We start from the raw sequence: 18,546 nt of genomic DNA, 5'->3' as shown, positions 1-18,546 counted from the left end.
GAGCACGGTTAGCACTATAAGGAGCCAAAGGATAACCCATCTCTTCTCTACTGGCTGCTAATGTAAATATCATAGTATACTGTCTTGCTGTCTTAAACTATTTTGCCTTACTCCTCCAACTGATCACAAAAAAGAGTAGGGGGAAGCTGTGAACACCAGGATACACAAAGGAGATTGCACCACTGAATCTCACAAATATTCTACCACAGAAGTTCACATCATAATTACAGGGAATCAAAACAGATCAATTTAACAAACAAGAAGAAAAAAGAAGAAACCCACCAACAATGAGAAAACAAAGAAACAACCCCCAAATGAAGGGAAACGAGGAAGCCTCAGGAAAAATGCTAAATGAAATAGAGGCAACTCAACTATCAGATAGTGAGTTCAAAACAATGATTACCAGGAAGTTCAATGAACTCACAATGAGCTATCAGAAATTAGGGGGAAACTACATCAATCTCACTGCAAACTATATAAACATGAAAAAGGAAATAGAAACTCTCAACAAAGGTCAAGAGGAAATGAAGAATACAATTTCTGAACTGAAGAACACAGTAGAAGGACTGAAAAGCAGGATCAATGAAGCAGAAGATCGGATTAGCAAGCTAGAGGACAAAGTAGAAAACAGCATCCAGAAAGAGCAAGAAAAGGAAAAGAGGCTCAGAAAGAATGAAGAGGGATTAAGAGAAATGCAAGACAATATGAAATGTAATAATATCTGTATAATAGGGATACCAGAAGGAGAAGAACAAGAGCAAGGGATTGAAAACCTAGTTGAAGAAGTAATGAAGTTGAACTTCCCTAATTTGATGAGAGAAAAAGTCACACAAATCCAGGAAACACAGAGAGTCCCCATCAAGAGGAACCCAAGGAGGCCCACCTCAAGACACATCATAATTAAAATGGCAAAATTTCAAGACAAAGAGAGAATATTAAAGGCAGCAAGGGAGAAAAAGGAAGTAACATACAAGGGAGCCCCGATAAGGCTAACAGCTGACTTCTCAATGGAAACACTTCAAGCCAGAAGAGAATGGCAAGAAATACTCCAGGTAATGAGAACCAGAGATCTGCAACCAAGGTTACTATATCCAGCAAGGCTCTCAATCAAGATAGAAGGCCAAATAAGAAGCTTCCCAGACTTTAAGAAGTCTAAAAGAATGTACCTCGACCAAACCAGCTCTGCAAGAGATTCTAAAAGGACTGCTTTAAGGAAGGGAAGGAAAAGAGAGCGAGCGAGAGAGAGAGAGAGAGAGAGAGAGGGAGAGAGAGGAACACATGTACATAAAAGACAATGAATAAGTACCTATCATTAATAACCTCAAACGTAAAATGATTAAATGCTCCAATCAAAAGACATAGAATAGCTGAATGGATAAGAAAAAATGACCCACATATCTGCTGTCTACAAGAGACCCACCTCAGGATAAAAGACCTACACAGGCTGAAATTGAAGGGCTGGAAACAAATCTTCCAAGCAAATGGACGGGAAAAAAAAGCCGGGGTAGGAATACTCATATCAGACAAAATAGACTTCCAAAAAGCTCCATAAAGAGAGACCCAGAAGGTCACTTCATAATACTCAAGGGAAGAATCCATCAAGAAGACATAAATATTGTAAATATATATGCACCCAACATAGGAGCACCCAAATACATAAAGAAAATCTTAGAGGACTTCAAGAAAGATATGGACAGCAACACAATTATCATGGGAGATTTTAACACCCCACTATCAAAAATGGACAGATCTTCCAAACAAAATATCAACAAAGATATTTTGGCATTGAACAATACCCTTGATGAAATGGGCTTTACTGATATATACAGAGCCCTCCATCCCAAAGGAGCTAAATGCCCATTCTTTTCAAATGCACATGGAACATTTTCAAAGATAGACCACATGATAGGACACAAAACAAGCCTCAACAATTTCAAGAAAATTGAAATCATACCAAGCATTTTCTCAGACCACAAGGGACTGAAGCTAGAAACCAACGCCAAGGAAAATAACCCAAAACACTCAAAATCATGGAGGTTAAATAGCATGCTATTAAAAAAGGAATGGGTCAAGAATGAAATTAGGGAAGAAATCAAAAGGCTTCTGGAAACAAATGAAAATGAACTCACAACAACCCAAAACTTATGGGACACAGCCAAGGCAGTCCTGAGAGGGAAGTTCATAGCAATACAGGCTCACCTAAAAAGGTTAGAAACATTCCAAACAAACAACCTAACCCTATGTCTACAAGAACTCGAGGAACAACAACAAACACAGCCCAGAGCAAGCAGAAGGAAGGAAATAACCAAGTTCAGAGCAGAATTAAATGACATAGAGACCAAAAGCACAATTGTAAGGATCAATGAATCTAAGAGCTGGTTCTCTGAAAAGATAAACAAAATCAACAAGCATTTAAGCAGACTCATCAAGAAAAGAAAGAGAGAAGACCCAAATAAACACAATCAGAAATGAAAGAGGAGAGATTATAACAGATGCCACAGAAATACAAAGGATTGTAAGAAATTACTACAAAGAACTGTATGCCAATAAATTTGAAAACCTAGATGAAATGGACAAATTTCTAGAAAAATATAATCTTCCAAAACTCAATGAAAAGAAGCAGAAAGCCTGAACAGACCCCCCCCCCAAAAAAAAAAAAAAAGAAACTGAAGCAGTAATCAAAAAACTCCCAACACACAAAAGCCCTGGACCAGATGGTTTCACAGGAGAATTCTACAAAGCATTTAAGGAAGAGCTAACCCCTATCCTGCACAGACTATTCCAAAAAATCCAAAAAGATGGGAGTCTCCCAAACTCTTTTTATGAGGCCAGCATCATCCTAATTCCAAAACCAGATAAAGACACAACAAAGAAAGAAAACTTCAGGCCAATATCATTGATGAACATTGACACTAAAATCCTCAACAAAATACTGGCAAACCGCATCCAACAATACATTAAAAAGATCATACACCATGACCAAGTGGGATTCATTCCAGGGATGCAAGGATGGTACAATATTCGCAAGTCAGTAAATGTAATATATCACATAAACAAAAGCAAAGACAAAAACCACATGATCATATCAATTGATGGAGAAAAAGCATTTGATAAGGTACAGCACCCATTCATGATAAAAACACTCGGCAAAGTGAGAACAGAGGGAGCATTCCTCAACATAATAAAGGCCATATATGAGAGACCTACAGCCATCATCATACTAAATGGGCAAAAATTAAAATCTTTTCCACTAAGATCAGGAACAAGACAAGGCTGTCCACTTTCACCACTTCTATTCAATATAGTACTGGAAGTTCTAGCCACAGCAATCAGACAAGAAAAAGAAATAAAAGGCATCCAAATCGGAAAGGAGGAAACAAAACTGTCATTGTTTGCAGATGACATGATAGTATACATAGAAAATCCTATAGACTCTACCAAAAAACTGCTTGACCTAATAAATGAATTTGGAAAAACAGCAGGATACAAAGTCAATATCCAGAAATCAAAGGCATTTCTGTACACCAACAATGAAACAGCAGAAACAGAGATCAAGGAAAAAATCCCATTTGAAATAGCAAAAAGAAAAATAAAATATCTAGGAATAAACCTAACCAAAGAGGTAAAAGACCTGTATTCAGAAAACTACACAACACTGAAGAAAGAAATCAAGGAAGACACAAACAAATGGAGACATATACCGTGTTCATGGATTGGAAGAATTAATATCATCAAAATGTCCATACTACCCAAAGCAATTTACACATTCAATGCAATTCCTACTAAAGTACCAATGGCTTATTTCACAGACATAGAAAAAACACTTCAAAAATTTATATGGAACCATAAACGACCCCAAATAGCTGCTGCAATTTTGAGAAAGAAGAGTAAAGTAGGAGGGATCACAATACCCAACACTAAAGTATACTACAAGGCCACTGTAATCAAAACAGCCTGGTACTAGTATAAAAACAGGCACATAGACCAATGGAACAGAACAGAGAGCCCAGAAATAAGCCCAAGTCTCTATGGTCAATTAATATTTGACAAAGGAGGCAGCAACCTAAAATGGAGTAAAAATAGCCTCTTCAACAAATGGTGTTGGGAGAACTGGACAGCCACATGCAAAAAAAAAATGAAATTTGAGCACCAACTTACACTTTATACAAAAATAAATTCAAGGTGGATAAAAGACCTCAATATAAACCGTGACACCATTAAAGTCCTAGAGGAGAATGTAGGTAGGAAAATCTCAGATATTTCACGAAGAAACTTTTTTACTGATTTGTCCCCTAGAGCAAGGGACATAAAGAAAAGAATAAACAAATGGGACCTCATCAAAATTAAAAGCTTCTGCACAGCTAAAGAAAACAGTATCAAAATAAAAAGAGAACCAACTGTATGGGAAAACATATTTGCCAATGATACCTCAGAAAAGGGTTTAATCTCCAAAATATTTAAAGAACTTACAAGACTGCACTCTAAGACAAGGAATCCAATTAAAAAGCAGGCAAAGGACTTGAACAGACACTTCTCCAAGGAGGACATACAGAAAATCCAAAGACACATGAAACGATGTTCAATATCTCTAGCTATCAGAGAGATGCAAATTAAAACCACAATGAGATACCACTTCACACCAGACAGAATGGCCATCATAAACAAAGCAACAAACAACAAGTGTTGGAGAGGTTGTGGAGAAAAGGGATCCCTAGTGCAGTGTTGGTGGGACTGCAGACTGGTACAACCACTATGGAAAGCAGTATGGAACTTCCTCAGAAAACTGAAAATGGATCTGCCTTTTGACCCTGCGATTCCACTGCTGGGACTCTATCCTAAGAATACTAAAACACCAATTCAAAAGAACCTATGCATCCCAATGTTCATAGCAGCACAATTTACAATAGCTAGATGCTGGAAGCAACCAAGATGCCCATTAGTAAATGAGTGGACCAAAAAACTATGGTACATATACACAATGGAATTCTATGCAGCAGAAAGAAAGAAGGAGCTCCTACCCTTTGCAACAGCGTGGATGGAGCTGGAAAACATTATGCTAAGCGAAACAAGCCAGGCAGTGAAAGACAAATACCATATGATCTCACCTTTAACAGGAACCTAAATAACAAAACAAAGAAAGAAGCAAAATATAACCAAAGACACTGAAATAGAGGTCAGGCTGACAGTGCCCACAAAAGAGAGTAGAGTGAATTTAAGGGGACAGTGGGAAGGGTTCACGGGAACCAACTTAAAGGACACAAGGTCATAAACTAAGGGGAGGGTGGTAATGGGAGGGAAGTGGAGAGGGTGGGAGGGGGCCTGGATTGTGAGTAAAAAGGAGAAAACTGTATTTGAACAAATTTTATTTTGATTAAAATAAAATTTTAAAAAATGCAAAAAAAAAAATTCCGGTTTTTGGGGGTCTCTCCCCTTGTAAAATGTATGTAACACAAGAGCTACAAGAGTTTTCCCTACTATTTGTCTATGCGTACTGCTTTAGATATGGCCATAAAATCTTTGTGTTATCAACTAATAAATGTTAAGAATCTGCTTTACGTATGTACAAGGTAATGCTATCTAGCATTTTGTAGGAGAGAAAATCTGTATTTTCTCAAGTTTTACACTACTTTGTATGCCAATACTTCTGTTACAATCTCTAAAACATGGGGAGTCCACGGAGCTAGTGAAATATACAGATTAATCAGTTTCTCCTCTTGGTTGTACAACCTAAACTTTCTTTTTTAATAGATTATGTTTTTTTATCTCACAAAATGCAACCTTTTAATTTATTTTAGTGTTAGGGCAGAGTTAGCTTAATGTAGCTGTTACAGAGAAAACAGCTGGGTGTATGCCCTGACTTTTTTAATACCCTAATTCAATCATTTTTTGTGTGATGTTTCAAAAGTTTTATTTTCAAATCTTGACCAAATTTCCCAATTCTACATTTGACCTAGGATAATGCCATTTTGTTTCTAATCAAAGGAGATATTTCCCTTCCTCACTTTCCTTATAGGGACACTGGGTAAAAGATCTGAATATAATTATTTTATTTCTGAATAAAACCTAATTGCACTGATTGTTCTCTAATATATACTCTTGTTATATTATTTGTACTGTATGGCATATTGGAATACTCCTGACTTCACCACAAAGTTCATACTTTCTCTTGAGTTGTGGTTTTGCTCATTAACTAAGCATCACTTGACCATTTATTATGATAGTCTGGATTCTAAGCAATAGTTTTTTGAAGTTGAAATTACATTAAATGACTTTGTATATAACACCTGCTTGATTGCTGGATTTTTTTTGTACATCTAGCTGATAATTAGAACTATCAACTCTAGACCCCACTATAAAATACATTTTTATTATTTGAAAAAGAACATTTTAAAAAATGTTAGGTTCAATTAGAATCACTTTATAACCAAGTGTGTTTACAAAATATATATTTGTTGAAAAAAGGAAAATTTATAAACATTATAAAATATCTTTGAAATATTTGAAGCCTGTAAAATAATATTTTAATATTATTAAAAGCACAACATTGTTATTATTGATGCTGGCATTAATAATAAAAGTGCAGTTTTAAAAAGTGGGCTTAATCTATAAAAGAATATATAGACAACAGGAGTATCTGAGGCATATACTTTTCCGAGCCTAATACTATTTACAGACATACAACCCAAAATAAAAGTGTTCGAGAGTGTTCAAACACACCAAACATGAGATAATTCATACCTGAGCCATTTAATTTCACCAAATTGTTTTTGATGTTTCTAATATACAATATGACATGCTTCAGCATTCTCATAACCATTTGAAGAGGTTGGGTCCATAAATAATGAATAGTATATTCTTTTTCATTGAATTTATTGAGGTGACATTGGTTAATAATATTACATAGTTTCAGGTGTACAATTCTATAACATATCATCTATATATTGTATTATGTATTCACCACTGAAACTCAAATCTCCTTCCATCACTATTTATTCCCCTATACTTCTTCTCCCTCCCTATACCCTGCTTTCCCTCTGGTGATCAAAATACTATTGTATGGGTCTATGGGGGTTTTTTCTTCCTCTTTCTTCCTCCCCTCCCCTCCCCTGGCCTCTCCTCCCCCTCCCTCCCTTCCTTCCTTCCTTCCCTTCTTTTTCTTTCTTTCTCTTTTCCTTTCTTATTCGCCCCTCTCTTTCTCCCTCCATCTTTTTCACCCAGCCCTACAACCCCCCTACTTTCTGACAGCTGTCAATCTGATCTGTATCTATGAGTCTGTTTCTACTTTGTTAGTTTATCACATATAAATGAAATCATATGGTAATTGTCTTTCTTGTACTGGCTTATTATACTTAGCATAAGGCTGTCCTGGTCTACCCATGCTGTTGCAAAGGGTAAGATTTCCTTCTTTTTTATGACTGAGTACTGTTTCAATATACCATAGCTTTTATCCACATATTTACTGATGGGCACTTGGACTGTTTCCAAAATTTGGCAATCGTAAACAATGCTGCAATGAACATAGGAGTTCATATAGTCTTTTAAATTAGTGTTTTGAGTTTCCTCGGATATATTCTAAGAAGTGGAACACTCCTTATAAGTCAGTTCCATTTTGAATTTTTCTCTTACTGCTTTCCATAGTGGCTGCATCAATTTGCAATCCCTTTTCTCCACATCCTTGGCAACAATTACTATCTCTTGACTTATTGATGATAGCCATCCTGACAGGTGAGAGGTGATATCTCATTGTGTTTTTAATATGTATGTCTCTGATGATTAGTGTTGAACATTTTTTCATATGCTTGTTGGCCAAATGTATATCCTCTTTAGAGAAGTGTCTACTCAGGTCCTTTACCCATTTTTAATTGGGATTTGTTCTTGGTGTTGAGTAGTATAAGTTTTTTATATATTTTTGGAAATTAACACCTTATCAGATATATCATTGGTAAATGTTCACCCATTCAGTGGGTTCCCTTTTTACTTTGTTGATGGTTTCCTTTGCTGTGCAAAGCTTCTCAGTTTGATTTAGAAAAACAGCACTTTGTGTGTCCACAATGATCCTTAGAACCTCATAAGTTCTTCATAGTTGGCAATCTGTTCTTATGCAAGTGGCATGTTTGCAAATTGTCAATAGGTTTTTACATTTAGATCAATCATAATGTGTCATATATATATATATATATATATATATATATATATAATCAACTGCATTCCAACTGGCACTTGTTTTTATTATTCCTGAACATAGTTAAGAGTTATTAATCTAATCACTGAATTTTCACATCATTTACCTCACCTCATTTGGTTTTCAAGAATAAATTAAATATTAAATGAATGTAGGATAATTTATAATTGCTTCATATTAGTTAATGTACTTAATTATTCAAAATTAGATTGCTTCTTTCCATCCAGATTAATCTGTAAGTCCACTTTTTTATAACAATGTTCTCAAAATTGTCTCAAAATGATGAACATGTGGGGAAAGTAAGAATAAGTCTTTTGCTACCTTTTCACCTTTTCATGAGATCCTCTGGGTAATGAATGAATGAATTTTATTGATAACAGTTTACTTTTATCTGAGCTTTATGTATTTCATTAATCACTTTCTGAAATTATCCTGTTTACTTTTTCCATTTGCTCTCCAGATCAGAATAAAGCTTTATGAAATCATAAACTCTTTCTGTTCTGTTCATTTCTTAAACAATGTACATACTTGTATAACAGTATATAACATCTAGTTACAAAAGAAAAATCAAAGGACATTAAGGCTTTAGTTATTTACAGGAACAGGTGTCATATTTTGCTGTTCCTGCACATGGATCACATGTATACAGATGTGTTTATTTAGTCATTTACTTATTGACTCATATAGTCACTCAAAATACATTTATTGAGCCCCACTGGGTTCTTTACACTATATTATTTTTTTATTTTCATCCAAGGACATCCTTACTGAATTTTAGAAAGGGGGAAGGGAGGGAGAAAGAGAGACAGAAAAACATCAATCAGTTGCCTCTTGTAGGTGCCCCTACCAGCCTGAACCCACAGTTTAGACGGGTGCTGTGACCCATGATTGAGCAGTTTGAACCCAGACAGATTGAACCCATGATCCTTCAGTTTATGGGTTGACACTCCAACCAACTGAGCCACATCTGCCAGGGCCATTATATATTTAAGCATTCATTTAGAATAAAGCATATTTGTCTCAAATGGTTGTATTTCACCTTTTCTTATGGCTGAGTACTCTTACATAGTATATATGTACCATATCCTTATCCAGTCCTCTATCCAAAGACACTTTGGTTATTTCCATGTTTGGCCACTGTAAATAATGCTGCAATGAACATAGGGGCCATACTTCTTTGTGAATAAATGTTTTTAAATTTGGGGGGTAGATATGCAAAAGAGGGGTTGCTGGGTCATATGGTAACTCTATTCCTAAATTTTGAGGAGTCTTCATACTGTTTCCCATAGTGGTTATACCAGTTTATATTCCCATCATCAGTGACTAAGAGTTTCTTTTTCTCCACAATCTCTCCAACACTTATCATTTGTCTTGTTCAGAATAGCCATTCTAACAGGGTGAGATTGTATCTCAGTGTAGTTTTGATTTGCATTCCCTAATAGCTAGTGAAGTTGAGCATCTTTTTGGATATCTTTTGATCATTCGTATGTCTATTTGGGAGAAGTGTCTATTTAGGTCCTCTGCCTATTTTTTAATTGTATCATTTGTTCTTTTGTTGTTGAGTTGTGTGAGTTGTTTTATATATTTTGAATATTAACTCATTGTTGGAGGTGTTTGCAAATATCTTGTCTCACTGAGTTGGTTGCCTTTTTGTTTCTTTTGCTGTGCAGCATTTTTGTTGTTGTTGTTTGTTATAGCAGTCTAGTTTCATTCTTTTGTGTGCATCTTTACAATTTTCCCAGCACCATTTATTGAAGAGGCTTTCTTTTTCCCATGTGTGTTTTTGTCTCCTTTGCAACAATTATTTGCCCATGTACATGTGTGTTTATTTCTGGGCTCTCAATTCTGTTCCACTGGTCTAGTTGTCTATTTTTCTGTTGATACCATGCTGTTTTGATCATTGTCACTTTGTAGTATAATTTAAAGTCAGGTAGCATGATATCTCCAGTTTTTTCTTTTTTTTTCTGAGGATTGCTTTGGTTATTTGGGGTCTTTTGTAGTTTCATACAAATCTGATAATTTTTTGTGCAATTTCTTTAAAGACTGCCATTGAGATTTTGATGGTGAGTGCATTAAGTATTTACATGGTTTTGGGTATAGTCATTTTAAATATGTTGATTCTTCCAATCTATGAACATGGAATATATTTCCATTTCTTTATGTCTTCTTTAATTTCTTTTAATGATGTGTTTTATTGTTCAGTGTATAGGTCCTTCATATCCTTTGTTAATTTTATTAATAGATACTTTCTTCTTTTCATTGTCATTACAAAACAAATTGAGAATATCATGCTAGGCAAAGTAAGTCAAATTAAATCAATATTCAAATTTGACGCATTCCAACATTTTCTTCATTAAATTTTTCCCCTCCTTCTTTGCTACTCTAATCTAAAACCTACTACAAATGTGCCCAATTGTTGTCTCTGCCTTTATCATAATAGTATACAATATATTCTGCATGATATGAATAGACTATAGATGTAAATTTATTTATGATACAAGACTATAAAATGAATCCAGGTTATCTACCAACTGTTCACAGATTTCTAAAGACTAGCATTAAATGCCCTATGTCAAGTGGTTCTTCCAAACATCTCTCTAAAAAAAAATCAGTGTAATTGGCTCAACTCACTCATGTATATTATTCTAATTTCACTTCTATTTTATCCTATCATTTTTCTTTAACATCTGTAGACTGCATAAAAATTAGTATTTCAAGTAGGTGGCTAAAGCATAAAAAGTCATCCCCCATGACCAACTAATTATATTGTATTCTCTTCAGTTGTTATTTTTCCTTCATCTTCTATCATCACATTAAATGAGGGACTTAGCAATATTAATAACCACAATTATCAAGTATATGGTCAGTTATACACACAATAAATTTATAAATTGTAATTACTAAGATATACTGTAATATTAGGGCTTTAATAAACAAAAAGTTATGAATTATTTAACAAAATACAAAAAATGTTTTAAGTAAAAGAAACTATAGCTCAGTAATTATGGTCACATACATGAGAACAATTAAATATATAATAAATTCCTCCAATAATCAATTATACCAAACAGTATATTTGGGATTAGTTATATTTTGAGTAATAATTAGTGATAACTGTTTACAAAGAAAATTTAAATATAAACCTTCAAAAACTGACACACTGGTCTCCACATTGGTGATCATGTCACCGAACCCCACTGCATTGCAGGATTAACTGCTCCCATACCTGTTTCTATACATTTTGTACATATTCCCATTTCAACAGGACACTGAGGACAATTACTTCTATTGTTAAATCCTGGTAATTACTATATGACTAATTTACTCCAAATTCTGTTGACTTACTGGGTGAGCAAATGGATATTAAAACTTTAAGTATTTTAATATATCAGGACCTAACAATACAGGAATGGGGAAATTAATGCATTTTATTCAATAAAATATTCTACTTTCCAAAGATGACAAAGAGTCATATCTATTATGTGTTGCTATGGCAGAGTATAAAAAGAAAATGTATACACTTTAAAATACTTTATTATTAGAAACTGATCTAACAAGCAAAATACAGACAGGCTCATAGATGGAAAGCAGGCTGACAGCTCCAGGGAGGGTTAGGGGTGGAGGGATGGAGCAACAAGGGGATAGGACTCATGGATGGGGACAGGGACAGCAGCATGGTGACTGCAGGGGCTCTAAGGGGGACAAATGGCAATTGAAAATAATAAAATTAAATTTAAACAAAGAAACTATGGTTGTATTTGTTTCAAATGCAGTCAAGTTATGTTTCCATTGTTCTGTATATTCAGATAACTTAGAAACACTTTTTCTGGTTTCTTAATTCATTAGAATCAAAGGAAAGCAAACATTCAAATAAGCTTTTCTCTTTCTTGTTAAGCAACAAATGAAGCAAATAATTGAGAGGCTAGTAGCTGTCTAAGGAGATTAAACACTTGCTTAGCTGAGCCTAAAAGGTATGACTTAAAGACATTATGACCTCAAGAAAAAAATTTTCCATGCATTAAATTATTAACTTCACATGATATATTCATTCTCTTTTAAGTTTCTTAAAGCAGTGATTTCAGAATTCCATTTTTTACTAGATACACTACAATAACTTTTAACAAAAGTCTGTGATTTTTGAGACAATTTTCTTTAACATATTTAAATATAGATCATAAACTTTAACCAAGGGCCAGCCAATTTTACCAGAAAACTGGAGAAATGCCAGGCTCAGTTTTCCAACCCCATCCAACTGTGGGTTTAATAACATAGCAGTAGTTTTATAATCTTACTTAAATTAAGAATAGATAATAAAGTTTTTTATAGTTTCTGGACTAAAAACAAAGTAGGTCTGTTCAGAACTCAATTTACTGTTAGTCTTAAAATATCAAATTTGTTTTTCAGACATCATCTAATATACAAATTTACTGCATAATTAAAGTGATATTTGATATCAAAAGGAAAGGCACCTTGCACTAGATAACTTACATATTTTATGTATAGAAAAATTATTTACATGTACAGGCTCAAAATAAAAATATAGGATAAAATAAATATTTAAAATCATAAAATATGTAACATAAATTACTAGTAATCTCTTGAAGAAATGTGGTCTCCTAATCAAGGATAAAAATACTAATTATTAAGGGAAACATCCCTTTTTTAAAATTCTAATCTGAGGACATGCTTACTGACTCTAGAGAGAGAGGAAGGGAGGGAGAGAAAGAAAGTGAGAAACATCAATATAAGAGAGAAAGATTGATTGGTTGCCTTTTATACTCGCTCGACTAAATCGAACCCAGAACCTAGATGTGTGTCCTGAATGGAGGTCAAATCCACAACATTCTGATGTACAAGACTATGCTCCAACCAACTGAGCCAATGGGCCAGGACTGGAAATGTCCATTTTTTAAACTTATGTTGCTTAGTTTACATTCTGAACATTGTTTATGCAATCATCCAGGTTACATTGCTTATATTCAAAGCTCATTGATTCAAGATTCTGAGGTAGCTCAGAAGATTACAAAGGCCATATGCATGTAATATAAAATCTTCATTACAATGAATATAGGTTCAGAATTCAAAAGTGATTTTTTTAAATGCTGGAATCTGATTGTGTCTTAAAACACTGTTAATGTCTAAATGTACATACATAAGAAAAAAGGAATAAAAATTTCTAAGATAATTTAGCAAATAATCTTATTTTATATCAATACCTTTGTTTCTAATCATTAAACAGGGAATATTCTTAAGGAACTATATCAATTTAATTGTCTAGAATGTTTTTGCCCTATTATCAGAAACCAGTAGATAGGAGGACCTTCAAAAAAAGTTATATGTTGAGGTTATTTTGCATATAAAGATGTTTCATATAAGGGTTCAGTGTAACGACTATGGTAGTGGGGAACAGAGAAGTGTGTGGAATGCTCTTTTTGTTCTTACACTGCACTACACGCATCACCTTCCTGTCCACATTGTAGAGTGGCACATTGTCTTCACACTTTATTGAAACACCCACAAAAGGTATATCAAAGTTTCTCTTCCATGGCAAAATGTGGTAGTTGAATAACATTACAAATTAAAATAGGGCATTATGAAAAAGCATTCTAGAAAAATATAGTATTTATTTCTGAATATAAAAGTAAATCACAAGAATAAGGAAGCTGAGAAGAATGCTATATCAAGTAAAGAGTTAGCTTCAAAAACTGGGTAAGAGAAAGGAATGTTTTTTGGACCATGGTTTATAACAGCAGAAATCTGTTTTCCTCTGGAGGATACATGAATCCCACAAACTTGGAAGAAGAGCACTAGCAGCAAATTAGTGATCCAATCAAGAAGACTAAACTAAGACTGAAAGTGGAAGAGAAAATGTGAAACGGTAAAATGGATATTATAAAGGACAACTGATTTAAAATAAAAACAATGCATGGTGAAAAAATATCTAGAAATTATGTTTTAGAAATCATGGCTTAGAATAATACTTAGGCTTAGAATATACAGTATACTAAATAAAACTAATGAAAATCATATGCATGTTAAGTTCTTAAAAATGCACTATTTTATTTAATCCTTACACAACCCTGGCAGGTGAGTGTAAGACTTGCCACAGATGTTTGTGCAAGGAGTGCCATGCATAAGGGAACCTGGCTTATGAGAAAAGTAGAGAATGTATTCCTCTCCATACTCCCATTGCTTGGTAGGTACTATTATCTTTAATTTACTAGGTAGTAACCTGGGTTTATGCATGTTTAGAAATCTGCTCAAGATTATATAGCTGACAAATGCTAAGGCTAGATTGGCTAGAATTGAAAGCTGGATGTGTCTAGAATTCACAACTTTAGCAAAACATACTGAGGGGAAATTTATATATGCATATGCACACATATATAAATTATTCTAAGATAATAGAGTAGGGGTAAATTATCTAATTTTTTCACAAGAAACAACACAGAGACACAAAATGTGTGTCTTTGCATACTAGTTTTATGATTAGACACATAAATACCTGAATTTAGAGGAGATGCTCACGTTAAGGAAGGAAAATCAATGAGAGAAACTACCATTGAAAAATAGCATAGTGATACTGGCAACATATTTTACAGAGGTGGTTTATTAATAACAAGTACAAGGTATGGATGAGAAGGACCAGCTTTAATTAGTTTGAGTCCTCCTTGGAGGAAGTTTAATTCTGCCAATATCTGTCTGTTTGAGAGGGACTCCAATGGTAACTATTTTCTGTTAAATCTGAATTACAGAGAAAGTGACTTGCATACCCAAAGGAGACATTGGGCACAAATGTTTTGAGGAATGGTAGAGTAAGGGAAGGGACTGGTGAATGGAGTTGAATAAATGGTGAAGACTTAAAAGTAGGCAGTCCTAAAACATACAGGAAGCCACAGGCAGTTACCTAGATAGTCCAAGGAAGAGCTGAGAAAGAAAGTGAGAAACTAAAGATGAAATTATGGCTCTGTCATCTTCTCTATCAAAGAAAATTATCATCAAATTAAAACAATTTTGACATAGATTTGGAGTTTACTCAGATTTAATTAGGGGCTGAAGTAAATGAGGACTTTTAAAGGGGAAGTTTCCACGTGACCCACTGCTGTCTGCTCTATCAGTGACCTGGGAATACTGAGACAAGGAGGCAGTGATTATTAAATCCCAGATGTATTCACTAGGAAGAATTTTTTTAGATTATTAGACATGTTGGATAAAAATATTCTACACAAACTATTTCTTAATTTGAATGAAGTATCTTACACAGTCTTTTATCATAACTTTGTGAACCAGATGGAAAAACATTGCTTTCGTGATTGTACACCGAAGGGCATTCCTGATGGTTGATTAGTCTTTCTCCAAACAAAACTTTTTTTTACTGTCTAAACTTAAAATGCTATTGTGTGATTTAGTTAAGGTATTAGAAAACATACTTTACAAAGCTGTGGATAATACAAAAAGATAACAGATAAATCTTCAAAATAAAAAAAATCTTCAGAAATGTTTGTTATGCTGAAACCCCAGATAATACACCATGTAACAGAAAACAATGTGAAGATTTACACTTAAATTTCAAAAATATCATTTATATGAACAAAGGATAATTGAGTTTAAGAATGGTACTTTTGAAAAAATATAGTATTTTCACATAACCTATAATCTTCAGCTACTTGAGGAAACCATACTTGATTATTTCTTCTCATTTTACTAAAATATCTCTATCCTTAATGCATATTAAATTAGTTTTAAAGAGAAAGTTTCCACATGACCCACTGATGTATCCTATATATACTTTGAACCACTTAGAGTAAAAAATGTAAGTTTTCTAGCTTCTTACCAAATAAGAGAAATAATTATGCAGTATAGGTAACTGTGAGACCACCGCAATGTTTCTTTCAGAGCAATTAGAACATGTAATTTCTATAACAAATCTAGTGGTGAAGAATTTAGAAGTCTCAAAGTATGTCACTTTAATACATCTGCTATCATAGAAAGATAGGCATAAATTAATTTTAAAGATTTGTAAATAATTAAGAACAGCTCTCTGTAGAGGAATTTTATCTTTCATATAGAAAAAATATATTCTGAAATTCATGCAAAATAATTAAAATAGTAACAAACTATAGTAAGAATGTCTTCATGGAGGATCACAAATTAAAAGGAAAAGCCACCAATTAAGTTTCTCACCTGCCTAATACCCAGCCGGTATGCCACAATCCGATCTACTGCATCAGGATTCATTTGAGTCCACTGGAGACTGTAGGAATAAACACGGTGTCTGTTTTGCCACACAGGATTATAGGTGTCATAATAGAATTCTGGAGCATAGGCCTTTCCTAAAAACAGAAAGAGTGCTTAAATTTGAATGATGACATATTACAGTTAAATATACTTCATCTTTTTGTCCCTTTTTCCATTTTCCACTATGAGTTCCATAAGTAACTCTTAAATTTGAAAAGTCATATTATGAAAATCTACTCAATTTTCTGGAGAATTTTGAGAATAGATGCAAGAGGGTTTCCTCGTTGGTTAGATTAACAGTCTGAGAGGAAGAAAAGAATAAAGGATGATTACGAATTTTTTGACCTAAAAACTGGAAGATTGGAATTTCCAGTTAATTTCTAATTTCATAAAATTAGATTAAAATTTTGGGGAAGGCCAACTTTGGGGTGAGAAGATCAGGAAGTTATATTTAAATAATTTGAATGATTTAAATGGAGATATCAAGAGGGATATACTAGTCTAGAATTCAGGAAGGGCCAGGGTTGGAGATATAATTAGCTAACCAGAGGCATACACATATATTTTAGATTTAAAGCCCTGAGACTGAAGATATTATCAAGAGTGTGAGTAGGTGGAGAAGAAACTAGGTCTGACCACTAGTGCAATTCAAGGAGAAGATATGTGGGAGGAGATAACTCCACAAAGGCCTGACACCGAACAACTGGTGAATGGGAGAAAAATAAAAAGATGTGGCATCCAAGAAGCCAAAAGAAATATGTCAACAACTGAGTGATCAAATCTGTCAAAAAATTAATGAAAATAAAAAATGTTGTTTATATTACTCATGTTTTTAGTTAATAAACTTTAAATTATCCAAACAAAACTTAACAATAACACAACAACTTGGCCAATAATAAAGTTTTTATTTTAAGAATATTTGAAGTACGTATAACATATATAACATATAAAACATGGTGTTTTTTTTTTTGTTTGTTTGTCAAACAGACCATTTGAAATTACAAGTCAAATTTCCTGATATTCTGAAATATAGATTTTTCACACATTCCATTTTTTTACCAATACTACATTTAGTTATTGAATCAATAATATTTAGTGAGAGCCTATTAAATGCCAGATAGCGTACTAGGCATTGAGGATAAAAATGAATAAGGAGCTATGGCCTCTGTCTTCATAGAAATTGCATATATTTCTCAGACTTTTCAAATAGCTTTGTAATTCCTACTGGATAATAAGTTAATAAGTTGTACATTTATCATCCCTCATCAATAGCCATTCTCTTTTTTTTATTATATTAAATGTTAAATGCTCTCCTGGATTTTTCCTTCTGTGGTTTTTGTAGAAATGCCTCTTGTCTGTTTTTTTTTTCTTGTTTTTTAAATATTTTATTTCTTTATTTTTAGAGAGAGGGGAAGGGAAGGAGAAAGAGAGGAAGAGAAACATCAATGTGTGGTTGCCTCTCACATGTCCCCCACTGGGGACCGGGACCGAAACCCAGGCATAAGGCATATTAGCTGACTGGGAATTGAACCAGTGACCCTTTGGTTCACAGCCTGTGCTCAATCCACTGAGCTACACCAGCCAGGGCTCTTATCTGGTTTTTGACATTTCTTCATTATAAGTTACCTATCATCTAGGGGCTACACACTAGTTGATTCATAAAAATTTATCACAGGCAAAAATGGATTTTGAACACTAAGAATGGAAATGAAGGCTTTTGTTTTCCTGGAGAGAATCACAAGGAAAAAATAATGTGAAATAAAATAAATTTAATTTTTGACATGTTTAGTAGCAAAATTAAATACATTGAATTAAATATCTGAATTTTAGTAGCAATTGTAAAAGTAGCAAGTGTAAAATTGTGTGCATTAAAAATGTTCCATAAATATCCATTCAGTTGAGTTACAACTCTATACAAAGAATCTTGCATAGAAGGTCTCTAGAAAAGAACCATCACATTCATTTCATTACTTCTTTATATTATATGACAGTCACTTATTAAATGATAAGACAAATGTGTGTTCATAAGAATAAGAGCAAAATGTAGATGAAAGAAAAACAATATATTGAATGAAGAAATCAATATCCAAAACACCATTGACACCTTGTATTTAAGACCAGATTTC

At 33.7% G+C, this 18,546-nt stretch overlaps 1 protein-coding gene across 1 annotated transcript in view; it reads right to left on the bottom strand.

The window, feature by feature from the left end:
* The window catches only part of MDGA2 (MAM domain containing glycosylphosphatidylinositol anchor 2), an 859,730-nt gene that overhangs the window by 84,121 nt on the left and 757,063 nt on the right, over positions 1-18,546 (bottom strand). The window contains exon 10 of the mRNA XM_036028780.1: positions 16,367-16,515. Coding sequence (XP_035884673.1) covers positions 16,367-16,515 — 149 coding nt within the window. The remainder of the gene's footprint in view (positions 1-16,366; positions 16,516-18,546) is intronic.

Source organism: Phyllostomus discolor, chromosome 1 (assembly GCF_004126475.2).
Source record: "Phyllostomus discolor isolate MPI-MPIP mPhyDis1 chromosome 1, mPhyDis1.pri.v3, whole genome shotgun sequence".
Lineage (NCBI taxonomy): Eukaryota > Metazoa > Chordata > Mammalia > Chiroptera > Phyllostomidae > Phyllostomus > Phyllostomus discolor.
Note: the sequence above shows the minus strand (reverse complement) of the source record. Positions and strands in the feature narration are given on the sequence as shown.